Source organism: Canis aureus, chromosome 38 (genome assembly GCF_053574225.1).
Source record: "Canis aureus isolate CA01 chromosome 38, VMU_Caureus_v.1.0, whole genome shotgun sequence".
Taxonomy (NCBI): Eukaryota; Metazoa; Chordata; class Mammalia; order Carnivora; family Canidae; genus Canis; species Canis aureus.
In genome coordinates this window covers 21,615,961-21,642,815 of record NC_135648.1, presented here as the reverse complement: position 1 = coordinate 21,642,815, position 26,855 = coordinate 21,615,961, and the positions used below count along the sequence as shown (strand labels likewise).

Genomic DNA, 26,855 nt, shown 5'->3' with positions numbered 1-26,855 from the left:
AATCTTTTTGGGCAGTGTGGCCGCCAGGCAGGCCCAGCCTAGGATTATTTGGTGATAAGATTTGCTCCCCCCACCCACGCCCCCCGCGAGCCCCAGGGGCATGTGCCACCCAGAGCTCTGACCTGGATCATTAGCAGCCTGGAGTTGCCCCTTGGAGCAGGGCCGTGGTGGTACAGGGTGGCCTGGGTCAGAGCAGTCTTAGGAATTGGAGTCCTCTTCTCTGAAGGGATGGTGACCGAGGGCCCCAGGAACTGCTGCCCACCACCCTCTGCGCTCCGGTGGTTGCACTTAGCCCAGGTCACAGCCCCCACATGTGGCTTCCCACTGCCAACACCCGCCCTGACTGGGTCTGACTGGGTTTGTACCGAGGGCCAGTCTCAGTCTCAGGAGTGGGGGTGCTCTGCCCTCCCACGTGGAAAGTTCTGTTCTGCTCCTGACTCTGGATGGAGCTCAAAATGCTCAGTTTAGGCCTGGGGTCCAATCTCCACGTGGCTCTCGCAAAGACAGGACCCTTCATCCTCAAGCCCCCCGGGTGGGCCCGGCCAGGGACTCTGTCGTTCTGGAGGATCCTGACAACATAGTTGCCTCCTCAGAGACAGCTTCGGGTGTGTGTAACCTACTCTCCAAGGACCGCGTGCTCGGTTTAAAGATCCTTTGTCACTGTGTTGAAGTTTTTAATCATTTTTTAACAAGTGATGGGACATTTTCATTTTTGCCCTGGGCCCCGTCAGTTATGTAAGCCAGTCCTATTTTACTTTTTTATTGTCTTCTCTTTAGTATCTTTTGAATTCTGAACTACGGAAACATGTCTGTTTTTTGCTTTATTTTATTGTTTTTTTTTAAAGATTTCATTTATTTATTTGAGAGAGAGAGAGAGAGTGTACAAGCCAGGAGGAGCTGCAGGCAGAGGGAGAAGGAGAAGCAGGTTGCCTGCTAAGCCAGGAGCATAACGTGGGGCTCCATCCCAGGACCCCAGGATTATGACCTGAGCTAAAGGCTGACAGTTCACTGACTGAGCCACCCAGGTGCCTCTGTTTGCTTTTTAAACCTAATAACAAAATACCAAAAAGGAAAAAAATAAAGAAGGACACATTTATTATTTGTTGCATGCACTTAGAAACATTCATATGTCCACTGCGGTGCACGAGCTGCTGTAGATACACACCTGACACCACACATCCCATCCACAGTCTGACGAACTCCCAGGAGAGCCTGTGTGACATGCAGAATGCCACTCCATGGACACAGAGACAGTGGCTTGCTCCCCGCCACCTGCTCATATGCCAGATCCATGCCGCTGCCCAGGACAAGCCTGTCCTTCCTCCACAGCTGGGTGGGGGAGATGAGGCTCCCCAAACTCTCCTGCTGACCCCTCCCCTCCCAGGATTCCCTACCTCTGGGAGGATCTTCAGAGTCAGATGACATCAGAAGTCCTACCCTAACATTCCAGCTCTGCTTGGAGCTCAGGGCAGGATACCTCTGTGTAGACAGGAGACTTCCATGGTGGGCATGATGCGGCCTGGGAGCCTCTGAGTGGTCATCTCGTCCACCCCCTTCAGGCTGGGCCCTGTCCATGCTGTCTATGCCAGAAGAGTCTGCATGGACAGGGAGCCCATGAGTTTCCCAGGTCTCTCATTCTAGTATTTGTCACTGATAAGGATTTCTTGCCTGAATCATTAATGTTTCAGTTTTTTGCCCATTTCTTACTAGGTTTAAGAAATTGGGATTCTCCTGCCCCACGAATCTCACCGGCTTAAACAATCCCACAGCCTGAGAACAAGCTTTGAGGATGAGCACAGAGAGAAAAGCCTCCCTTTCAGGTGTCCTGCAGCGGCCACTGGCCACTCAGCCTGCAAGGGAAGGACACTGCTGCCCTCTGGAGGCCAATCACCAGAAGATCAAGGAGCCACCCGGGGGCGGAGTCTCCTTTGCTCGTCTCGGGGACACCAGCTTTGAGTCTTCAGGTCAGTGAATGTCCTTTTGCTGCTCTTGGAACACATCAAGCTTGTCCTCACCTCAGGACCTTGGCTCCTGCTGCGCGTCTCCCTGGAATGCTCTGTCTCCAGTGGCAGTCAGCTGTTCATTCTCTAGTCCTGGGCCGAAGGATACCTCCTCAGGGAAGCCCTCCAGGACCATTTTGTCTGAAATAGCACCAACCTCAGTTCCTGTCCTTTTCTATTCCAATACCTTGTTTGCTTTGTTCAAGCACTTATCTACTCTTGGAAAATATCTGTTTAAATTCTGTGTGTACTGCTTCTCTCCCTTATCAGAATGTCAGGTCCAGGAGAGCAGGTCCTTGTTGGTTTCATTTGTCCCCGGACCTCAATGCATGGTACAGAGTAGATCCTCAACCATACTTGCTGAAGGAATAAATAAATGCGTATCAACAAGAGCAACTGAGACTTAAGCGGAGCTTCTGGTCCTCAGAATCATAGAGTCTGATGTGGGCAGGGCACGCACCACCCCCATTTGACAGACGAGCAAGCCAAGGCTCAGAGAGATTTAGAGGAGTTGTCTGAGTGTCCAGCAGAGATGAATGAACCGGTCCTTGGTGCCTTTTCCTGGGCATTTTCCTATGTCCTGGAGGGAGCAGAGCAGTGTTCCAGGCCTGAAGAGAGGCCACCAGGGGTTGAGGCAGGCCCTCACATGAGACCTAGGCCCTCACTTCCTGGCCTAGTCACCAAGATGGCCTGAGCTGTGCCCTTGTCCCAGCTGTGCTGTGGCTTTGCAGGTGTGTGGTGGCATGGGCAAGGAAGGCCCACCTGTACACAGGAGACGACAGTAGGACTCCAGAGTCCAGACTCCGGCCTGTCTGCCTGTGAGATGTGCATTCTGGAGCAGGAGTGTGTTTGGGGGCGGGGGGAGCAGGAAGGCTGGAGCCAGTGAGGGGACTGTGACTCCTCCAGGGCCAAGATTCGGCTGTGACACTCTGGGTTCAGGCAGGGGCTCTGGGGGCCCAGCCCCATCCTCACTGGGCTCAGCCCGAGGCAGGGGCTGTACTCTGGTCTGGACCCAGCGCAGATGCGAGGGGATCAAGGGCTCTGGCTGCAGAGCCTCGGCTGCTTGGGCTGAGCTTGAGTGGGCAGGGGGCTGGTGGGGGCCTGGATGCCCAGGCCCCAGGGGCTTCGTCGGAGCATCAGGGCGGGAGTCTGGATGATTAGCAACACCGACTCCTAGACTGGTCTTCTGGTGAGAGCTTGATGGAGTCTGTGAGGTAATTCTCCAAGATGCTTTGATACTGGGGAAGGGAAAAAGAAATCAGAGTTGACATCCTGAAAGGCAAAGAGCCTTACCTTCTTTCTGTTGCTTACTGGCTGCTGGTGGTCAGGCTTTTTATTCCTTCCCTATTGCCCTGTTAGGAAGCTGAGGCCCGGGGGGTGGGATGGGGGCGTGGGCACTTGTCTTCCCCACCCTCTTCTTTCCTCACCACCCCCTCCAGCTTCTTCCCGGGAGCCTGGACCAGTGGGGTGGCCTTGGTCCCATAGCCTTCCATTCTCCAGAGGGAGTAATGGAGGTGACATTTGACCTCAGGCAGAGATGAGGACAACCCACCCCTTATTTCTGCTGGAGGCCTCTCCCCACAAACACCCTCCACACCCCCACCTTCTCTTGGCATGTCCACCCCCTAGCCTCCCCTACTCACCACCTTGGCACCTAGAGAAACCCAGTCAATCCTCAACCCTTCCCACAGCCTCTGTCCTCCCTAAAGTAGACTCGGCGTTTCCACTGGGTCTATTTGCTTCTCTGCCCACTCTCCCAAACACTTGTGTCCCAACAACACCCAGAGAAAGCCTCTCCCCATCCAGCTGACAACTTCCCTCCCAGGACCCACCCCTGCTTGGCTCAGGGGTGAGGGCAGGGTGAGGGGCAAGCAGGCCCTTCCTCCAGGAGATGAATTCTAGGGCTAAAAGCCTTCTTCTTTTTAAAAAAAATTTATTTAAATCTGATTTACCAATATATAGTGTAACAGCCAGTGCTCATTACATCACCTGCCGTCTTTAGTGCCCATCACCCAATCACCCCATCCCCTCACCCACCTCCCCTTCTGTAACCCTTTGTTCATTTCCCAGAGTTAGGAGTCTCTCATGGTTTGTCTTCCTCCCCTAATTTTTCCTCACTCAGTTTCCCCTCCTTCCCTTATAATCCCTTTCTCTATTTCTTATATTCCACATACCATATGAGTGAAACCATACGATGCTTGTCCTTCTCCGATTGACTTATTTCACTCAGCATAATGCCCTCCAGTTCCATCCACGTCGAAGTGAATGGTGGGTATCTGTCCTTTCTGATGGCTGAGGAATATTCCATTGTACATATACCACATTAAAGGGTCTCTTCCTAGAGGGACCCCATCTCTTTACTCTGCCAGGCTTTCACCAGTCACCAGGCTCAGACATCCATGCCCCGCACAACTGTATTGTGTGTGTGCGTGTGAGTGCCTCTCACTACCTGGGTGTGGACCTGAGCAGCACCCTCCACCACTGGGGAATGTCACGGCCCTTCAGGCGATGGCCCTGGGTCCCAAGGGATGGTGTCAGGCCCCACTTGCTTCATTCTGATGATGGTGGCTCCCGAGATACATGAGACAGTCTTCCCATGTCCCATGACTCACTGCCACCCCCAGACTGAGTGGTCATCTAGCCTGCCATGCGGAGTTCGTGATACTGGGCTTGGATAAAGCTCTTTGCCATCTAGTTTGTTTTTTGAGAGCCCCAGTATCTTAGCCTGGGTGATGGGCCTTAAGCAGCCCTAGCCAAATTATTTAGAGTTATTAGAATTTATATATATAAAATAATAACTATTATTTTAACAGGAATGATTAGTATGGGGGGGAGAGGGGGACAGTGTATGCTCGGCCAATGCTCTGTCTCTCTGGAGATGTCCCCACACTCCAGATGGATCTCCTCCTCTGCTGGGGAGGATCCAAGCCCGTTGCTGACAAACTCAACCCGGGGCACCCCAGGGCTTCCCTAGCTCTCACCCTGAGAGAGTGGAGTCCCACCCAAGGTATCTGAGAAGAGAAAATAGGGCCGAGTGGCTCTTTATCCCCAGCACTGCCCAGGCCTGGCGTGTCGGCTCCAGCCTCTGCAGCCCCGGACACGTCCAGTCCTCCAGCTAGCCCCTTCTGCTGTGTGCGGGGCCCTCTCCCTCCATGGAGCGAAAGTAGGTAAAATTCTGACATTTCTAAACCTCCCAGTGAGGAAGAGTGGAGCATCACTGGCTAAGTTCCCCTTTACACTGAGCGATCCATCTCTCCCTGGAAGGATTTAGAAGGATTCTCTTATTGTTCGGTATTTTCTGGGTGCCTCCCTGGGGTCTGGAACTTTCCTAATCGGACCTTTGGACCCAGGAAGCAGGGCCTATGGATTCTTTACCCCCCCCCCCCAAGCGTGTCCCACCCTCATGTCCACCTGAGACCCAGCTGGGACCCTAGAGGCCCTCATGAACAGAAACCTGTGCCACTGTCTACAATGCCAGCCTTCAGGAAGGAGATTTAGAATGCCCCGAGGAGCTGCTGGGCTTTCCAAGCTCCCTTGCATTTTATTCTAGATTCAAATGGAATGCTGTCTCTCCAGAAGGTTTGAGAAACTTCCTCATTTGTTGCCTTGGCAAAGCCTGAGGTCTTCACACCAGCTTTCTTCACCCAATAATAGTCACACCTCCACAGGTCCAAGTCACCGGAGTGCTTCCCATTTGTGACATCATTTCAGCTCATAATAGCATCATCTCGCTCACACCAAACTTTCAAGTAACCAGAGGGACACAGTTACGTCTCCTGCGTAATTCTTTTCTCTGGGCCCCTGTCCCCTCGGCAACGTGTGAATTGAGCTGTAAAGTCACACTGAATCCTCATGCACGTACCTTAATGCACCTAAGAGATGTGACTGTGCCGGTCTGTCCCTTCCAGCCTGGTCACCTCAGTGGCCCTACCTTTCCATCCTGCATCTGGAGGGCCTCAAAAAGGTCCTATAGTTTCACCAAGCTTACCTGCTAGCCAGCCAGCCTGCTCCCCTCCTGGGCATGGCCCTCATGTCTGTCTCCAGTTAGCTTCAAAGGAACCGGGCCTCCATGCGTCAAGGCAGGTCACGGGGCTCAGGCCTGACCAGTCCCAGCAGGGATGGTAGTGCCAACTTGGCAAGAGCAAAATCTCTTCATCCCAAATCCCCTTAAGCAGGTGGTGTCCTTCTCTGACCATGACGGCATTCTTAGTCATAGTTTGGAAAAACTAAGTATCCTACATCTTTCCTACTGAAATGCTGGCGGAGTACCTATTCTGGTGCTGAACTCACAAATCACTCTTTCCAACCAGCGTTCATGCACAACTCGGACGTTTCGAGGAATCATGAATGTCATGTGCCCCGATGGACTGCATTGCCCTCTCCTCTTGTGATGCCCCTGCTTTCTCCTCTCTTCTGTGGCTGGGTCCCTAGCATTCTACTCAATCATGCCTCTGATCGCCAAGCTGGGAACCCAGTCATTGACCTAAACAGCTCCTGATTCCTTCTTTCCTACATTTGACCGTCATCAACCCCTAAGGTTCTCTCTCCTGAGTGTTTAATCCACCCTGTCCTGGCATTTCCATTCTGTCCTGCTTGGACTACTGCAGTATCTTCTCAACCACCCCTTGGGCTCATCCCCCATGAAGCGGGCAACTCCCTGCCGGAAACCCTTATACATAGCTCCTGTTTTAAAACAGGGTTCCAGAAGGGGAGGTGGGTGGGGGATGGGGTAACTAGGGGATGGGCACTAAGGAGGGCACATGACGAGATGAGCACTGGGTGTTATACTGTATGTTGCAAATTGAATTTAAATAAAATTCTTTAAAAAGTTATCTTTTGTTTAATGCCTTCTCTGTATGGTGAATTGCTTTATTCGGCCCTTGCAACAACCCCAGTAGGAAGATACTATTATTTGTACTTTAAAGAGAGGGAAGTGGTGGCTTAGGGAGGCTGCATGAGTTGCTTTAGGACACACAGTGAGCAAGAGGTTGAGCCAAGATTTAAACTCAGATCTACTGGGCTTTGGAGCCCCAGCTCCTCTCACCCCAGCCTGAGGCTTCCCTCCCATTGCCACCCTCACATCTCCTTCTCAAACATTCTGACTACCTCCCTGGGAAGCAAGGAAAGGCCTTTGTAGAAAATGTGTTTGAAAACTTGTCTGACTTTAAAATAGAGATGTGCATACTCTAGTTTCGCTTTAAAAATCTGTGAGAATTTTACATCCTATGCTCTAGTAATTATGTTTGTTTTGTTTTATGTGAAAAGATTTCTCCTTCAAGTTTCTGAGTAAAAGGCACGCCCTGTGGGGCGTCAAGGTGCCTGGTGAGCCCCCGTGTGCCTCGGGTCCAGCAGCACCTTCTGGACAACATGCACCTGCAGCATGAAGTCCAAGTCCTGGTAGGTGCTCATGATCTGCGCTGTTGACCTTGTGGGCTCCCTCACTCACCCTACACCCCTGCTTCTCTTCATGCCGCCTTTCCTTCTACAGATGGACCCACAGCTGGTTCCTTACATGAGCCCATGGATTGGTGCCCGGGCCTCTGGCCATGCCCTTCTCTCTGTCCTAATCCTGCGCCCACCCTCCCTCCTCCCATGTCCACCTGCAAACTGCGGATTGTCTTTCAACACCCAGGTCACATGCCACTTCTCTGGGTAGCATCCTCACCCACCCTCACCACCAGCCACGACTGAGTCATCTCCCTGCCTTGACCTTGCTCCGTCTGGGGCACTTACCTCTATGACAGCTTGTTTGTGAATGCCTTCCTTCTCTACCTGACCTTAGAGTCACCAAGGGCCGTATCTCCAGCCCTAGCCTGACAACTCAATAAATGCTTATGGGATTGCATTATTTCCATTTTACAGATGAGGAAACCGAGACTCAGAGGAGTCACAGCATTTTGCCCAGGAGTCCACTTGAAAGCACGAGGGCAGGATTCAAATGCAGGCCTGTATGACTGTGGACACCCTACCTGTGACTTGCAAACTTCTCATCAGTAGATTTCCACCATTGACACCAGACCTGCCATTGCTAAGCTATTCTTTTGCCAAGTCAGATATTAAAACAACAACAACGATGACAAAACCAGCAGAAAAGCTTCAGAAAGTTGGCGCAGCAAGGAAGATGTAACTTTAAGAGTGAAAGACACTCCTTCTTCAGAAAGGATGGATGCTGACCACATGCGGACACTGGCTCTGGGCTGGTGAGGCTTCCCCGTGACTAAGCATTTGGCAATGACTATACCGTGTTTGTGGAGGATCGTTTAACCCACATCACCATACAAGGTCAAATAACATTCCTCAGCTTTCTGGGGAATGACGTGAGCAGGGCCATCTGTGGCTTAAGAGCCAACGTTGCAGGCTGTGTCATTTAAGCCACACCCCTTGATCATGTGCTACAGATGGACACCCCCAGCTTCCCCTTAACACGAGACAGCGGCTGGAGGGGAAGCGTAAAAATAGTCTGTGGGGGCACACCGTGAGATGAAGGCTCTGAGATGTGTGGATGGCACGCTTGGGGCTTCTCCCCGCCCCCTCCCTGGTGGGAGGGCTTCTCTCCAGGGCAGCTGGCAGCACCAGGCCGGGAAGCTGGTCACCAGGATGAGGGCAGGCACTTCCCCATAGAGGAACCCTCGACCTCCCAATGCCCCTTTCCTCAATTCAAAGTCACTGCCACAATGAGCTTCTCCCCTCTTCTGGGAAGCCCACCCTGATTAAATGTGGCAGAATGATGAGCCAAGCTGATCCCTTCCCTGTGCTAATCACTCATGAACCCTCTTCTGAGTTTCTAGACTGCCTATCAGAAAAGGATGAAAACCCTGCTCCTGCTTCCGGGCAGCCTTCACTGACCTTCCCCTCTTCCCCTCTCTCCTCCCTCACAGTTGGGTTGTGTGCCCCCTTCTGGGGCCCCCCACTGAATCCTTCCCCACCTTACACCTGGACTGTGACCACATGTGGGCCTATCAGACTGTCTCAGGAGGGCAAGGGGCCCCGAGCCCTGCACACTGCCCAGCACAGACGACACACTAACCACGGGGAGTCCACACATATGTTTGACAGGAGGGTGTCAGCAACCCCCGCAGGCTTGATCTCCCACCTGGACAAATGCGTGGCACTGTGGAGCTTCTCTCCTACCAGTCCGGATTGAACTAGATCATCATTTCTCAGACCCCTACTACATGAGAATGTCCAGAGGTGAGGTGCAGAAACTGTATGTTTTAGAATCAGCCAGACCGTGAGGCCACCAGCTATGTACTCCAAGGTAGCTTTATGCTTCCGGGACCCTGGGGTCAGAGTCGGGGTACTGCTGGGCCCACTTAGGAACTGATTAAGACAATGAACAATCCTGTCCTACCCACACCCCTGTCTGTGCCCAGTGTGTTCTTCTCTGGAAGCTCCTGAGCTTCCCATCCCCGGAGACAGGCCCTGGCAGGTGCTGCCACCATAGTCACTCACCCTGGACAGAGCCCGACTGGCCAGCATCTCAAAGGCTTGTACCACATTGATGTCGTTCTTGGCACTGACTTCAAAGTAGGGAATATCCTTCTCTTTACACCAGCCTTGAGCTACCTCCTGAGGCACCTGAATGAAAGGAAGACTGTCCCTGAATCATTGCTGCTACCATCCCCACCCTCATCATATTGCCCACTGTCACCTCCCACCATCCCCACCAGTACTCCCATTTATCAAGAACCTTCCATGTGTTACACACATTCTTTCTTTCTTGTTTTTTTTTTTTTTAAGATTTTATTTATATATTCATGAGAGATAGAGAGAGAGAGAGGCAGAGACACAGGCAGAGGGAGAAGCAGGCTCCTTGCAGGGAGCCCGATGTGGGACTCGATCCCGGGTCTCCAGGATCAGGCCCTGGGCCAAAGGTGGTGCTAAACCGCTGGGCTACCCAGGCATCCCCACACATTCTTTCTTAACATAAATCTCCGAGGGAACCCTGGGTGGCGCAGCGGTTTGGCGCCTGCCTTTGGCCCAGGGCATGATCCTGGAGACCTGGGATCGAATCCCACGTCGGGCTCCGGGTGCCTGGAGCCTGCTTCTCCCTCTGCCTATGTCTCTGCCTCTCTCTCTCTCTGTGACTATCATAAATAAATAAAAATTAAAAAATAAAAAACATAAATCTCCGAGCTGCTTATTGTTAGCTCCATTTTCCAAATGGGGAAGCTGAGGACTGTGCTCAGAGTGTGGGGTTGAGCAGGACTTGAACACAACTTGGCAGAATTAGAGCCCGCTGAACTATGCTGCTTTCCTAAGGCCCACACTAGGCGCCCCTCTGCCATTGGCGTCTTCATCAGTCCCTCCAAAAGGAGATGAACATGATGGCCACGAGCAGGGGTGGAGGACTTCTGTCCCCAGAGCCGGCTAGGGCCTGGGCCCGGGAGCTCTGTTGCTGAGCAGCGACTCAGGTCCTTGCTAACCCTTTTTCCCCAGGGCAGAGTCCTGGGAACTGTTGATGAGCTACTTCTAGGGGACCGATACCATGGTAGATAGCTTGTCATATTAGCTCAAGCAGTCCTGCCAAAGACCCCGTGGGGGGGGTCTTATTAGCTCCACTTTATAGATAAGAACACCGAGGCTCAGAGGGGTTTAGCGACCTGCCTCAGATCACACAGCTGAGAAGGCGGAGCTGGGGATCCCTGGGAGGCTCAGCGGTTGAGCATCTGCCTTCAGCCCAGGGTGTGATCCTGGGGTCCCGGGATCGAGTCCCGCATCGGGCTCCCTGCGAGGAGCCCGCTTCTCCCTCTTCCTGTGCCTCTGCCTCTCTCTGTGTCTCTCATGAATAAATAAATAGTCTTTAAAAAAAAAAAAAAAAGAATGCAGAGCTGAACGGAGCCCAGCTCAGGTCCTGGTGGCATCGGAGCTGCCCTCTTCAGGGCACCGCAGGAGGACTGTGTCCCTTCTGCCTCTCCCACTAGACCATCAGCTTCTTGAGCTCAGCTCTTGGCCTGGCACCATGGGCCACTAGGTACAGGTGGAATGAGGACATCTCTATCTCACTGCAAACGGCAGATCAGAGTTTGAGCATGTTGGTTTGGAAAGTGCCTGGCAGCCCGGTGAGTTACTTCCAAAGACAATTGGAGCCATTTAATTTAATGCCTAATTAATTAATTCAGGGAGGAGGAAATGGCTCCATATTGAACATTTGCTGTGCTTGGTACTTTATAACCATGATTTCGTTTTACTTAAGGGAGCCAGGGTTTTTATCACAGAGAAAGGACACTGTTTCTCTCCCAGAAGACAGAGTGGCCGGGGCCGGGTGGGGGGGGGGGTGGGGGGGGTGGGCGGTTATCAGAGACTGCCTCCCTCACTCTTGCAGGTTCTAGGAATGACTGTCTCATCCGGATTAAAGGATTAAAGGAAGCATCACTGGCCCTTGTCTCTTTGGTTCCTGCTTCCCTGGTCTCAAGAGTGACGGCAATACCAGGGGGTCACAGCTGTTTCCCCCAATGCCTCTGCTGACACCAGCATTGTGGTGGCATTGGGAGGCTCTCCACTTGAGACTAGAGGGTGCAGCCTGGGGTCAGCTAAGCAGCCTGTCCTTTGGGGGGCTAGCAGACACCTCCACACTGCATGCCCAGGCTTTTTTGGGGGGACCCCAGGCTTTGGTCTTGGCCTCTGATCTCCTAGACCCTCTTGCCTATATGGGAAGGGCCCAGGAACTGTCCAGGACAGCTTCCTTTCGTGGAGCTCAGATGCCCAAGGCCTGGTGAGCAACCAAGAAGCCTCACAGTTCAGGAACATTCTAAACTGTTTGGAGGAAGGATCAAGGGTGGCTGGTGATTTGTCTTGTCCTTACCAGTAACCACAAATAAATAAGCATTAGAAACTAACACATTGTACCTGGGTGGAGTCTTAGAAATGCAAAGGGCTTCCTATCTTTCAAAAATCTTTAAGTGTGGGGCATCTGGGTGGCTCAGTGGTTGAGCATCTGTCTTTGGCTCAGGTCGTGATCCCAGGGTCCTGGGATCGAGTTCCGCACCAGTCTCCTCACAGGGAGCCTGCTTCTCCCTCTACGTCTCTGTGTGTCTCTAATGAGTAAATAAATAAAATCTTAAAACAAAAAAAAGTCCTCAAGTGTAAGGACCAGACTTACACTTCCTATAGTGCTTTCCTTTTTCTATCCACCCCCATCCCTCTGCCCCCACCAGGTGATGAGCATTTGACTGAAAAGAGCAGCGACATGCAGGAGTTGCAGTAAAAACTGAAGTCAAGTGAAAAGAAGTCAAGGCCTCTGCTTCTCCAGGATGTAGAGATATTCTTTATATTTCATGGCGTGAGAAGCAGAAGCCCCATTAGTGACCAAGGAACCCAGCAACAGAGCTGGGAAGACAAGCCTGCAGCAGCAACCTGCTGGTCTCGGCTCCCTTCTCTCCCACTGGACAGTGACAGGACCTGTCTGGTGCCTGGTTGTGACAGACGTTTTATCTCATTTGCCCTTGATCTTTCTCTGTAGCGTTTATACGAAGTGGTTAAATACACACTTCAAATTGTCAGTTGAGATTATGTTGCAAATTAACTTTTTTTTGTACCCCTCCTCCTCCCCACTCCACCTCAACCGGCCTGCCTGGGAAGAAAGCCACCCAGCCAGCGCCTTTCACTATCCACTTCCAGTTCTTGTTACAGTTTCATGATTGTTTAAATTGCCTTGTCTTTTATTTATTTATAAAATAATAGTTCTTTATCCTTTAGGCTCTGACTGTGGAAATCAACTCAGAGTGTAGTATGTGGGGACTTGGGAAATAAGGAAGTTTTGAAAGCATTACTTTGGTTACTTTTGCTTTTGGTTGGCAGTATGTATATACTATTAACATTTTCCTTCTGTTATAATTTTGATTACTTCTTAGAGGCCAAACATTTGACAAAACTAGCTCGGTTTGCATAATTTTACATATGATGCCTTTCCAGCTCATATTCATTTTAAAGGACCAATTGTATAAAATTAAAATCAAAATGAGTGTGTCACATACATCTTAGAGCACTACCAAAAATAACAGAGGATATTTTCAGAAAATACAATTCCCACGTTGTGGATCAGTGATGAGTCAGAAATTGCCTACCTGAGCATAAAGCAAAGAATTCACATTCTTGTGAATGAATTCTTTGTAGAATGGGTGCTAGCAGAGCTGTTCTTTCTATCAAACTAATATTTTTCCACTATTTCCTTCTATAGAAAGAATAGGGATTTTTTTTAAAAAGTCAGCAATCAAAAAAATCAATCATGTGATATATTTATCCATATATATATAATGCATGCATACATACGTATTTTGTTTTATTGTGGTAACATATACATAAACATAAGAGGTACCATTTTACCTATACTTAAGCGCACAGTTCAGTGGCATTGGGCACAGTCCCGTCCTTGGGTGTGGATCGGTATCACTCCCAACCACCTCCAGACTTTTTCCTCATCCTAACTCTAGCCATAAAGTTTTAAACAGTAATTTCCTTTTTATTAAGTGAGAAAAACTCCTATGTTGTCTCAGCCCATCCCTTGGAGAAAGTAAGAGGGAGGCTTCCATGTAGGAGGAGGCTCGCCCCGCGCTCCCCAGGCCCCTCGGAGGTCTGTGTGGGACTCCCTGGCCCCCAGGAGGTCGCCGAGGTCGCTGGAGCCTGCGGGAGAGCCGGGAGGAGGCTGCCTGGGGGTGGGGGGCAGAGCAGGTCTCTCAGCTGCCTCCGCTGCTCCCCAACCCCTGGGCTGGCACCGGGACCCTGGGGCAGCGCCCCGCAGCCTCGCCTCTTTGGGCTCCCGGTTCCTCCTCCCCACTCCCGCCCACTCTGCCTGCCCCACGGGCCCCTCCCCGGGCCTGCCTGTGGGGAGATGGGCTCCCCTTGCCCCCCCTCCCCCGGGCCGCTCTCACCTCCCTGTCTCGGTGGAGCCCCAGCTTTTCCTAGGCTCCCCGTGCCCCCTGCAGGCCTGGGCAGGGGCCCATCTCCCTACCCGCAGCCACAGGTCCCAGGGATGGGGTGGCCTTGCCTGGGGCCTCTCCGCCTCTTCCAAATCTCTCTTCTTCCTCTCTCCGCAGAGCAAGTCTCCTCTCCTAAGGCCTGGATGGACCCCTCCACCCCTCCCAGGCATCGCCTGCTCTTTCCATCCTTCCTGTTTCCATCCTGGCCCCTCCGCCCCCATCTCTCAGAGCAGCCTCCCGATTCCTGTGCCTCCAACAGAACGCATCTTCTCTCCACTTCAGCCTTTTCTTCCTGGGGCCTGACCAGGACCTCCATCAAATATTGAATCTGGCCTCCCATTCTGTGACACAGTCTCCTTCCTCTCAACTTCCTTCTGCCTCATCCCTTCCACCTTGGACACTGGAGCTGCCTGCTCCTTCACACCTCCCCTCGTCTCTCTTTCCTTGGTGGCTTGTCAGGGTCCCCACACTTCAACTCTGCAGCTGTTCTTGTCTGGAAACACCTGAGTCCCAGGTCCCTCATTCCTGGCTCTCAACCCACAAGTGGCTGCTGGAGAAAAACCCAGCCCAGATGCCAGCTCTAATTCCTGGTCTCCTTTTTTTCACTGAGCCCCTAGTGTCACCCACTAGTTCTAATCTTTGTCCTTGACTTTCTCCAAAATAACTGGCAAAGCTTCACCACGATTCCTGAGACTTCTACTTGGTTCCCTTCCTCCTCCTGCTCAACAGAAGATGGTGCCTCTGATTTCAGTGAGAAAAAATCAGACTCTCAGCCTTGGACTCTCTCAACTTCCCATCCTATGACCTACAGACTCATGAAACAGGATGTTAAAATGGAAGTTTCTGTAAAGGTGCTGCAATCTGATAGATGTCAGATATAAAGTAGGTTGGGAGACAGATCACCCTGGGATCTCACATGTTTCCAAAGCTTCATGACCCAGAAATTGTTAGGTGACTCTAAAACCCACAACATGGATATAAAAAGATTGAAAGGAAGATTAGAAAGGATTTCTTTGGAGAGAGTTGTGTTTTGGGTATACATCTTCCCTTCTCGCAAGAGGGAGACTAGGTAAAGCTCACCTCTAGCTAAAAGAAGGCTTCTAGGAGGCCACTTGAAAAGCTTAACATACGACCCCTGGAGTTCGGTGGATACAGTGGACAGGTGCCTGACATGCACCCAAGGGAGCTAAGGCAAAAGGCAACAGGGCAGATAGAGAACAGACTCTGTGTGAACGAATTGTGCTTGCTCCTACAGGGAGGCAGGATTTGTGGGTGAGCCTTGTGAAGGAGGTGGCTCTACAGAGAGAGCTAGCCAGCCTGGAGCTGTTGTAAACCCCATTAGGAAGACTGCCTACAGGATGTGGTGCCCCCAGTTGGGTGGAGGATGAAAAATCAGGAGATGAGGAGACAGAGGAGGAAAATGTGAGACACTCGTCTTAGGAGGTACAGTTAAATGCTCTCAGTGAAGGCTTCTTAAGGACCCAAAGGTGACCCATGGGAGAGACCACTTGAAACAGCTGCTGGGGCCAGAGAATACAAACTATCTTGTGACAGTACCCATCAAACAGGATTTTCCTGCTAACCTGACTTCTTCTCCCTCTTCTTGCTTCATTTCTGACAGAGTTTGAAACCAGAATTACCCGGAGAAGGGCAAAAAGTGTGGACACATAAAGTTAGCAACAAGAGGCAAAGGACCATTCCTCCCCCGCCTAGACCACAGTGTCTCACCTATAGTGGGAAAATGAAAGGGAGATACCTTGCCTTTCAATGAACTTAGGACTTTGATTATTATCTGAGACTGGATGTTAGAGAATTGACGCTAAATTTGCGACCTGAAGTGACCATAGAATTGATGATGCCTAGATTTCTGTTTCCAGCACAAGCATCACCTTTGAAGTTTTATTCTTGTATGTTCCACAGCCCATGGTCATCTGTAATTAGTTGTACTACAAGTTCCTTAAACTCAGCACATCTAAAGTCATCTAAAAATCTCAAGCACATCTAAAGGCTCTTCTTAATGATGGTGGTAGCTTCATTGGAAGCACCATCATCCATCCATGCATACATGCATCCATCCATCCATCCAACCTGTACATCTGTCTGTCTGTCCACCCATCCATCCATGCATCTATCCATCATTTTAAAAATGCCTCGGTTCTTTCCTTTTCTCCATTTGAACTAGTGTGAAAACATAGCTCAAATATGATGGCAGTTCTTCATTTCTTTTCTCTATTTGAAAACCTTGTTCAAATGGCTCTTTTTGGTGTCATTTAAACTTCACTTGGCACAAGAGTATCTTTTACAAATTAAGTCTACCTCTATTATTTACTCTTTAGTAAGCAATAAGGAAAGAGCTCTAATCAATTCCACTATAGCAGTAAACACCTACATAAATGCGGTCGTTGTAGCCATGGAGCAGACCAAGTGTCCTGCGGTTAGCCAGATGATCTGGAATACTCTTATGCTAATAAAAATATATTTGACTACTTTCCCAGAAAATTTATAGATTCAAGAATTTATAACTGCAATTCCCTGTCTGACCCTGGGTAGAAATACTGTTCTAGATGTTAATTCAAATTCCACCTGCTTACCTCTGATGCTTTAATTCTTCCATTCCCTGTTTCTAAACAAAATTGCTTTCACTTCTCAGCTCGCATCGTGCTATTTCTTGCCTTTGCTCATGCTGTTTCTTCAGACTGGAACCTACCTCTCCTAGGAAGCCCTTTCTATATTCTGGGCTTGAGTAAACGCCCTTTCACGGTGGTTCCTAAATATCCAAGGTATATCTCTATCATTGTATTTATCATAATCATTGTTTAAAGTATCCATACCCACTAAGAGATGTCAAGATTCTTAAGGTAAGGACTATGTCTGATTCAGTTCTACATGTGTGGGACCAACCACAGGGCCTGGCATGTACTAGATGCTCACACAATGTTTGGTGAATGAATGAAATATGGATGGTACCTGCCGGTCTGCGAGATCGATCTTGTTTCCCAGCACCACCATGGGGTAGGATGGTTCCATTGGAATCGTTTTGGCCAGAACATCACCCCTCCAGGTATCCAGTGCTTCAAAAGACTCTAGGTCAGTGACATCAAAAGCAAGGATGCACCCATCGGAGCCTTTGTAGAATGTGGACACCATGGAGCGGAACCTCTCCTGTCCGCCTGTGTCCCAGATCTGGAAGGAAAGAGTAGCCGCCACATAGGGCTGTGATGAGTGCCTGGAGGTAGGCCCAACTGGGTTATTTGATGTCAAACTTTCCTTTTTCTGGGTAGGAAGCAGACAGCCCTGGAACAGGTGCTTGTGGTCCTTTTACACACGGGCATCTTAACCCTGTCACCCATGTATAGCATCTTTGCACTATCCGTTAGCATCCCAAGAATGCTTTCACATCTGAGTTCTCATTTTTCTCCTGGGTCATCAGGACAGGCACAGTTATTCTTATCTGACAGATTTGGGCCTTGGGAGTGACTTAAGGCCACTTACCAAAATTTCCGGTGAACCTGAGACTAGGGAGTGGGGCCTCCCAACCCCTGGATTTGTCCTTTTTTTTCTCCCCCCAGACCAGGGATCAGCAATTTTTTTTCTTAAAGGGACACATAGTAAATATTTTAGGCTTTGCAGACCATACTATCTGTTGCAACTACTCAATTCTGCTGTTGTAGTGTGAAAGCAGCCATAGACCATAACTAACAGTGGACATGGCTGGGTTCCAATAAAATGTTACTTATAAAAACAGGTGGTGGACCACATCCGGTTCATGAGTTGAAGTTTGTTGAACTCAGCTGTTCTAAACCTTTGTAGCTCCTTGTGCACACGGCTATGTGAGTGGCTATCTAGGGGATGTGGGATGATTTTCAGGTATGCATGCTGAAGAGGGAAAGGCAGGGCTGCTCACCTGTAGCTTCAAAGTTGTGTCATCCAGTATGATAATTTTGGAGAGAATGCTGGCCCCCAGTGTGGTCTGGTAGTCCTCATAAAATGTCTTGTGCACATATTGGTGGAGGAGGGAGGTCTTTCCTACGCTGAGGAAAAAACCCCAGACATGTGTGAACAACACATACATACACACACCTATACCATTCTCAGAATCTTGCCTTGCCCCTCTTGTTGCCATCTCTCCAAGATTCTGAATTTCTGACATTTGCAGTCCAAGGACTCCAGTGAGCAGAAGGGTTTAGGAAATGGACTCTAAAAGTACAGACCCATCCAAATAAACCAGAAACCAAGTGGCCCTACTCTCAGGCTCTTTTGCCCATTTGAGTTCTCTTCCTTGGGGTGTGATGGCCTCCCTGGTGCTATGCTGAATCAGAAAGGAACCCATGGTAGGTAAGAAATATTCAGGAGGTCTCCCTGCCCTTGGGTAGGGGCTGCTTCCCAACCCCCACACCCTGAGTTGATTTTGGCTTACCCCAGGGCTCCAATGATGATGAGCTTCAGGTCCACCTTCTTCCTGGGATTCATGGAGGGGCTTCAGAGCCTGTAGGGAAATGGATGTCATTTGCATGCTGCCCAGAGTCCCTTGTAGCCATCGTTGTTGAAGCTGGCCTCTACCTTCCCTTCCTTGATGTGCAGATCCCTGCTCTGGGCCCAGGACTCAGGTGGGGTTGTTCTCCAAAAGAGAAGGATAATCAGCAACCCTAACCCACCCCTACCCCTGCAACTTCCTCTTGGGACCTCCCCAAGGCTGGAAGTGTGATAGCCTCACAGGACAGGCACATCTCTCACCCTTCAGCTTTACCAACCCTGCTCTTGGAGGCAGCCTGGAGCGCCAAGAAGACAGGACTGGACTGAACAGAGGCCTTGAGGACAGTCAAGCCTGGAGCCAGGGATGGAAGGCGGTGTGGGAAGAGGGGATGGGGGCAGGACAAGGGGTCCATTGTCAGGACTGCCAGAGAGAGAGGCTTTGGATGGGACAGTGCCCCTCCCCCAGCTCGAGGTGTTGCTGCAATCACAGAATCAAAAGGCTCTTCTCCAATGCAGCTGGTGGCGGGTATAATTGGTACATGTTTCTGGAAAGCCACTTGGCAGCAAGTATTGACAACCTTAAAAACGTTCCTGCCTTCCACTTCTAGGAATTTGTCCTAAGGAAATAATCTGAAATGAAGGCAAAGATTTTTGTTCAAGAATGTTCTTTTTTAGTATTATTTATAAATATCTAATAACTAAGAAGTGGTTTAATAAATCATGGCATGCAATGAACTATTAGCATGGAATTTTCGAGAATATTATTTTAATGTGGGAAAATGCTTATGCCATAGGCTCTAAAGATTTTTTTAAGGATCTTATTTATTATTATATATAGAGAGAGCATGAGCAGGGGGAGGGGCAGAGGGAGAGGGAAAAGTAGGCTCTCTGCTCAGGGCTTGATCCTAGGATTCAGGGATCATGACCTGAGCCAAATGTGGACGCTTAACTGACTGAGCCACCCAGGTGCCCCTTATAGGGTCTTAATGAAAGACAGAAGACACTAAACTGTGTATATGATACCACCCCAGATATGAACATGAGTTCCTACTTGCATACAAAAAGGTTAAGAGTGAAATATACAACAAATTTAAGTGGTTAATTCTGGGTGGTAGGAGATTACACAATTTATCATGTTTTCTGTGCTTTTTAGTATGTTTCATTTTTAAAATAACAAACATATCAAACAGGAATTGCTCCTATGAGAGAAATACACATATGTTCATGTGTGCATTTTATATATACATATACATATTAATTATTTTTATTTTTTAACAAGCTAAAACAAAACTGTCACAGAGGGCTTGCTTAACTGGCTCTTTGGGTTCTACTCTTACATGCACACATATGTATATACAATTCTCAACTCCTGAATCTTCTATCCTTGGATGTACTAGGTAGGCATACTGAGAAAACCTTGATCTGACTCTGCCTGGCTGAGGTGTTCAAAAGAGCCAGCTTGACTTTCCCCTGGTACTTGGAAAGAGCTCTAAATTGGATGTCCTGAGATCTTGGTTCTAGTTCTCTCACTTTGGCACTGTAGGGCATTGGGCCAATTACTTCCCCTTTCTGAGCCTTGGCTTTCCGACTAGAAAATGAAAAAGTTGGGCCCCAATTGACTCAAGGTCCCTTCTGGTTGAAATATGCTTTATCTACTGGAGCTGTAACTCACTGGCCACAAGAGGCTTGCCTGAGGGTGCCTAGTTAGCACAAAGTGAAATCAAAAGTCCTCAGAGGCCTAGCTAGGGCTGTTTGTGCCTCTCCATGAGCCACGTCATGGCCCAGGGGTGGTTTGAGGCTCTGCTCAGAGCTGCTTGTCTCAGGAGCTTGAGTTGGTGTCACTGGACCTTCTGCCATAACCTAGGAGGGCTGGATTGGCATGGTGGGCAACAGGTCTTCTTGGTGATGCATGACAGTCATTCCAAAAATACCTACCTATCTCTTGCATTGCAAAGCCCTGCAGTAGATGCAGGGACGAGCATAAAGATGGAACAAATCGGAAATCCTACCAGGGAGTCATCACGGGAGAAAGCTCAGGGCTGAGTGATTACACCAGAGAGAAACTGTAAAGCATCCCAACAGAGGCACAGAGAGAGCGCTATGGGGGTTTGGGGGCAGGGAAAGAAGCGAGCAATCCAACTGGGCCCTGAAGAAACAAGATTTGTGGTTAGGGGGTGATATTTCAGAGGGAGGGGACATAGTAAACAAAACCCTGGGAACAGTGAATGGAGAAGGTGGATGGTTTGCTTCAAGGAAGGGTGAGGCTAAAGGTATGGAGATAAGAAAGCTGGGAGAATGGGCAGCCCAGGTGGCTCAGTGGTTTAGCACCGCTTTCAGCCCAGGGCGCGATTCTGGAGAAATCCCGCGTGCATCTCCCTGCATGGAGCCTGCTTCTCCCTCTACCTGTGTCTCTGCCTCTCTCTCTCTGTGTCTCTTATGAGTAAATAAATAAATAAATAAATAAATATTTAAAAAGAAAGAAAGAAAGAAAGCCGGGAGAAGAAGGAAGGGTTTTGTTTTGTTTTGTTTTTTTAAAGATTTTATTTATCTATTCATGAGAGACACACAGAAAGAGGCAGAGATATAGGCAGAGAGAGAAGCAGGCTCCCTGTGGGGAGCCCAGTGTGGAACTTTATCCCATGACCTGAGCCAAAGGCAGATGCTCAACCACTGAGCCACCCAGGAGCCCCAGAAGAACCAAGTTTTAAGATGGGTCATGAGGATCAGACCAAGGATACTGTCCATTGATTCATTCTTTCATTCAGCAAACATTCCCTGTGCTCCAAGCAAGCAGAGGAAGATAATTCAAGGTGTATTAGCCAGGGCTGGCATTTTGAAACGGGTAACACTGCCCACAGGGAAACCACCCAAGGGAGAAATGGTTCAGAAGTTTCTGAAAGGCACCACGTCTCCAAGCATCAGTTACAACCCCAGAAGAGGAGTGGGAGCCATGGTGTGTTCTTCCTTAAAGCCTTTGATACAACATGTTAACTTAGCCTCAAAAGTTAATGAAGTGCCTTGGAAAGGGAGTCGGTACCAAAGGGAGGCAGGGACAAGTGGGAAAGGAACTAGCCCCCCAGGCCACCCCAGAGGCAACTTTGTATTCTCTTAGAACCTAGGGAATCCTCCCAATTATCCTATGAGTTGAGTACCTGAGACTCAGAGAAGCTAAGTCACTCATATCTCATCCAAGGCCATACAGATAGTAAGTGAACCAGGGTTTGAATTGGAGGCCAGAGAAGGCTGCTCTGCCATGCTGCCTCCTGATCTCCTGAGTCTGGACCAATAGAATCTGTGTGCATAGGATCTGGGGCACTGGACTCAGGTTTGGTGAGCCCCAACAAAACCCTAGCAGAGTTGGAGGAGATGGAGAGAAAAGCAGCCAAAGTGACAAGAGGTACAAATGGGAGCCGAGGGAATGGGTCTTCGGAACAAGAGCTGTTGTAAGAGGATTAACCACCAGCGTCAAGACTTGGCATGTTTACTTGGAAGGGAGTGTGTTCACGCACCATGATAGAGCCACGCTGCCATGCTGGAGTTATCTAGGCCTCACACTATAGTTCGCCAGGCACTATGCAGAGGACTTTGTGAATTTGTACATCATTTTGAGGTTAAATGAATGAATACATTATAATATGTATAATACATTATTATAATACATTTGCTAGCCCAAATTAAAGGTTCAAAAAATATTAGCTCTTTTATGACTATTATTAACACAGGGAAGGAACCTGTGGGGGCTGACACTACTGGTCTTTATTTCACCACTGAAGAAACAGATGTTTAGAGATGTGAAGTAGATTTTCTCTAAAAGCACAGCCTAAAAAAAAATAAAAGCACAGCCTATAGGTAGGGCCTGGTTTGGGAGCTGGGATTTGAATCCAGGCCCAACTCCACAGACCATACTCTTACCTGCTTATTCTACTGTCTTCCATAAAACTAGAACAAGGATCACATACCTGCCACTTGGTGCCCCTGTCAGCAAGGCTCGGGTGTTGGGTGGTATGGATTTGAAACCTTCAGTGGAGCTTGTGTGCTTACGAAGGGGAATTTGGGGTGAGAGCAGGGGAGGCAGACAGTGTGTACATATAACAGAGAGTCAATATCCACTACCTGGGAAGCGCTGTACAAATAGCAGAAGATAATATACAACATAAAAGTGGGAAGGAATATGAGTAAGTAACCAACAGAAGTCTTATGAATGATAAGTAGTAAGCTTTGAAAGGATACTGAAACTTAGTAATTTTTAGAGATATACAAAATTGAAAAATATCTTTTTTTCTCTCTCTACAGAGTGGCAAAAATTAAAAAGATTGGTGGTATCATTAAGTGTCGGCAAATTTATAGGGGAAGTACTGTTGCATATCACTGAAACGCTATGAATAGCATGGCCTTTTTTGGAGGGAAATTTGACAATATCAGAATTTTTTTTTAAAGATTTATTTATTTATTCATTCAGGGAGAGCGAGGAGAGAGGCAGAGACACAGGCAGAGGGAGAAGCAGGCCCCATGCAGGAAGCCGGATGTGGGACTCAATCCCGGGCCTCCAGGATCACACCCCAGGCTGCAGGCGGCGCTAAACCACTGCGCCACCGGGGCTGCCCACAATATCAGAATTTAATACCCTAGCTTCTAATTTTAGGAATTTGTCCTACAGAAAATATGCCTATGTTCAAATACCCCTTTGTATAAAGATGATTGCTGGAGAACACTGTTGTGACCTAGTATCCATCCATCAGAGATTCTCTGCATAAATTATAATCTGTTCAGAGTTTGGAATACTGACAATTTTAAAAAGAGTGAAGTAATGAGGAAGAAAAATATGGTAACAATTGAAGTGAAAAAGAACATCCCTGAACATTTTGTATGACATAATCTTGATTGTATAAAAACCTCCCATGTGTTGACCATACACTTAATATTATGTTTGTGCTTGCCCTGTAGACACAGGAGGCTGTGGAGAGATACACACTAAATGATTAATAGGAGGCAGCGAAAGGTAAACTAGAAGCTAGGAGCTATTGTTTTATTTTACATATGTCTTGTTCTAAAATTTGTTACATGAGGCTCAGTTGTTACTCTAATTAAATAATATCAAACGTAAAACCTCAAAATTTCTTTAAAAAGAACACAGGGACGAGTGGCAGCCCAAAGTCATCTGAGTGTGACTTCCTGACAAGACAAATCACTTTGCGTCTGGGGCAGGAGAGGGAGGTGACCTAGTAGCGGGGACTGATCATAAGGTTTGGAGTCAGAGTTCTATCGTGCCTCCATATATTCATGACCTTGGGTGGATTGCCTGACCTTAGTAAGTTTGTTCTCTCATGGGTAAAACAGACATTGTCATGGCTGTGGCTTATTCTGCAGGGTAACATGTGTCATTTCTTATAGGACAACAGGTTCCCCCAGTCGGGGAAAACCCAGATAAATGGTTAACAATTGCGTGGGGGGGGGGGGGGGCAAGGACCTGATTTGTGGTACCGACCACTTTCTGTGGTGTAGACGCTCCCACCATGTCTGATTTAAATCTACTGGTGTGGAGCCTGCTCCAGCACACTGTAGGAGGAACCTCCAAGATGATCCAGTCCAATCCCCCACCCAGTGCTTGAGCCATCTCGACCCCATTCATAGAAAGATGGAGCTAGACCTGTCCCCACAGAGTTTCTTCCCTCCTCTAGCGGTGGATTTCTCCTGGGGCCACATAAAACAGGCTCAATTCTTCTGCCACATGCCAGGCCTTCTGAAGTTTACTGTCTTTTCTTTTCCACACCCTTGTGACTCACTTTGGCCTTGACTCTGAGTTCCCTCTCCACCCCCTCCCCCAATCCCCTTCCCCTGGATGTGCCCTTAAAGTATCCTGCTCCTGCAGATCCCCTACCCCATGCTCAGAAGGGCAGAATTTGCTGAGCTTGTTATTTAAAATAGCCTGATCCTTGGACCCAGGATAACTAGCAGCAACAAGAGGGTGATCGGGACAGTGTCACTGGTGAGGAAAGGTGGCAGGGAGGTAGACACTGGCTGGGCTAACAAGGAGGCATATGCAGATTTCAAATGGTGGCTGAAGTCCTTTCCTATGTCCTCTGGCCTCAGCCCTTGGCTGGAATTTGGCAATAGCTGTCCTTTCAAGCCTCCTCCCACTCAGCTACCTCAGAGGCTTCAAACTAGGGCATCGTCCTAGAGGCTAGACTGAGTCATCACCTTCTACTGTTAAATAACAGAGAAAAGCAGGCTTGGAAGGCAGGGCCCTACCTTCAGCCAGTGCAGGTCCACCCAGAGCAGAATTAACAGGCCACTCACTCTCCACGGCATGTGACTAAGTCCCCTCTCCCTGGCAGTCCTTCTAAGCCTGGAGCCCTGCCCACCCACCAAAGCTACTGTATAGCTCAGTCCCTGGGGAGTAAGAGAGACTGAGTTGATGCCTCCTCCCCCCCACAGCCTTAGGGCGTAGGGCCAGTCTTATAAGAACTTTTGGATCTGCTCTGCTTTCCCCTCCCCACTCCCCTTCTCTCCCTACCCCACTGGCCCCAACCAGGACCCAGGTACCATTTCCCACCTCAGTGGTGTTGGGTGAAGTGTTCTTTCTGCTGATCAGGAGGCCAGTGAGCAGGGGCAGATGAGAGGGCTGAAGCAGGCGGTCTACTAAATACCCAGCTTTCAGTGTCTCCCCTTCCTGCTCCACGTCTTAGAAAATGACAAATATATCCACCCTAAAAATAATGGGATTTATAATCATGGGAACAAAGTTTGTCTTTGAAAGGAAGCTATCTATAAAGCACAAAGCCTTGCGGGGATGCTCACTCTTCCGCCTTCTAAATCCCAGCAGGTCCAGACCTGCTCCCTCCAGGAAGAGCACCCAGGGCCCTGGTTTCAGAAGGCTCCATGTTCGCTCTTGTTCTTGAAGTTCTTTGGAAGTATTAGTCCTGTCTCCTTAAGTAGACTATCAGTGCTCAGAGGACAGGACACTCCTCCCACTTCTCTATCCCTCCATAGAGCCTGGCTCATGAGGCGAATATTAAATCTTCAATAGTCATTCATTCATCCATCCTCATCTGTTCATCCAGTTATCTATTCACCCACCTGTCTACCTGTCCATGTAACCTTCCAAAGGCAGACAACTACTAGGCCACCCAGGTGCCCCTCGTTATCCTTCCATTTATCCATCCATTCATCTGTCCATCCAGCTGCCCATTCACCCAGCACATGTACTATGTGCCTACTATGCATTAGCACTGTGTAGATCTGAGGATACAGACAAGTTTCTATCTCTATGGGACTTGTGTGGTGGGACATCAATTGACAAGCTCAAATGAATTATTTTCATTAATGCACAATGCCTAGCAATTGCATTAATAGGGCACTTAGCTGTTTACAAAATGCCATCATAGTTCATTGGATTCCTGAGTCAAGAACTGGTTAGTGGCAAACTGAGACTAACTCACATCTGTCCAATTCTGTTCATTGCTTGCCTAGGATTGGAGAGCCGTGCCAGGAGACATGTTTATGATTTAGAACAAGAGGGACACTTTCCTGTTCTAGGAGTTCCTCCTTCCCCAATGAGACCCTTTGGCCAACAGCTTCCACCCAAGAAGGCGCCCTGTCGATGTGGCAAGGTGACCCAGGGAGCTGGCTGTACCCTCTCTGCTGAGCCAGCCGGCCATGTCCTCCCGCTGAGGCTGATGGCCTGAGCAGAGCCCTGAGCCGGGCCCCAGCTCCCTGGGCTGGGCGGGGAAGTCTTCTCTGCCTGGCTCCCTGCCATGCCCTAGACGTTTCTCTGGCATGGGGGGGTCTTTAGGTTGGATCTGAGCCCTGCAGCTGTCAGATTCAAAGCCTCATCCTTGCATTCCTTGCCTCTACTCCCTCTCTCCCACCCCCAAAGCTCAGTACCTCTGGGGTCTCTGGGACAGACAGAAGAACCGAAAAAAACTTCCAAGGCACTTACAGCTGTGGCTGCCTAGCATCCGGCAAATGAGGGCAGGCGGCGTGCTCTCTGAGTCTGGGGGTTTCCTCTTAGAGCAGAGGTCTCAGGCCGTTCAGAGGAAAAAGGCTTTGGATCAGAACGGTTTGTCGATGCCAAGCAACGTCCTTCTGTTTTCCTCCTCTCTTTCATGCACAGACTTGGGAAAGTTGCAAAAGAGGCAGGCTGGGTGAGCTCAGCTGTGTGGGTGGAGGGGGTGGGGTGGAATGGGAAGCTCAGCTTCAGAGCTCACTCGACTGGGTGGGCCCCATGAGAATGGGGTTTACAGGGATGCTGGCCCTGGGAGGAGGGTGGGAGAGTGGGGACAAGGAATGGGACTGTGTGGCTCGAGTCTGCAAGGCAACATGCAGGTTTGGGAGCACCATGCAGAGCCTCTGACTGGTTTTAGGAATTTTCTGCTGGGGCTGTTAGAAGTCACCCAGTGAAGGGGACCTTTTGTTTGTCGAAGTATTAGATTCACATGGACAGTAGATTCGGTCCCCCCACCAG

At 49.3% G+C, this 26,855-nt stretch overlaps 1 protein-coding gene and 1 long non-coding RNA gene across 6 annotated transcripts; one reads left to right on the top strand and one right to left on the bottom strand.

Annotated features, from left to right (window-relative positions):
• Positions 1–810: 810 nt before the first annotated feature.
• RAB7B (RAB7B, member RAS oncogene family) lies at positions 811–26,565 on the bottom strand. Of its 5 annotated transcripts, XM_077887255.1 has the most exons (7): positions 26,331–26,563; positions 24,945–25,098; positions 18,336–18,404; positions 17,823–17,949; positions 16,886–17,101; positions 9,453–9,578; positions 811–3,238 (listed from the first exon to the last, which is right to left on the bottom strand). In XM_077887255.1, exons 3-7 carry the CDS (start codon positions 18,386–18,388, stop codon positions 3,158–3,160), a joined length of 603 nt encoding a protein of 200 aa, XP_077743381.1. In that variant the 5' UTR covers positions 18,389–18,404; positions 24,945–25,098; positions 26,331–26,563; the 3' UTR covers positions 811–3,157. The 5 variants fall into 5 exon arrangements, with proteins under 5 accessions (XP_077743381.1, XP_077743380.1, XP_077743382.1 ...); XM_077887254.1 differs by lacking the exon at positions 24,945–25,098 and having other exon boundaries at positions 26,331–26,561; XM_077887256.1 differs by lacking the exons at positions 24,945–25,098; positions 26,331–26,563 and adding an exon at positions 18,670–18,750.
• Positions 5,327–9,756, top strand: LOC144307427 (uncharacterized). The gene is made up of 3 exons (XR_013374306.1): positions 5,327–5,964; positions 7,266–7,397; positions 7,863–9,756. It is a non-coding gene; the product is annotated as an uncharacterized LOC144307427 (long non-coding RNA).
• Positions 26,566–26,855: the final 290 nt, after the last annotated feature.

Coding starts and splice junctions, on each gene's coding strand:
- RAB7B (XM_077887255.1), bottom strand. CDS start 18,388: ATGAATCCCAGGAAGAAGGTGGACCTGAAGCTCATCATCATTGGAGCC. Junction 17,950..18,335: donor ATCATCATTGGAGCCCTGGG/GTAAGCCAAAAT, acceptor TTTTTTCCTCAG/CGTAGGAAAGACCTCCCTCC. Junction 17,102..17,822: donor ACACAACTTTGAAGCTACAG/GTGAGCAGCCCT, acceptor CTTTCCTTCCAG/ATCTGGGACACAGGCGGACA.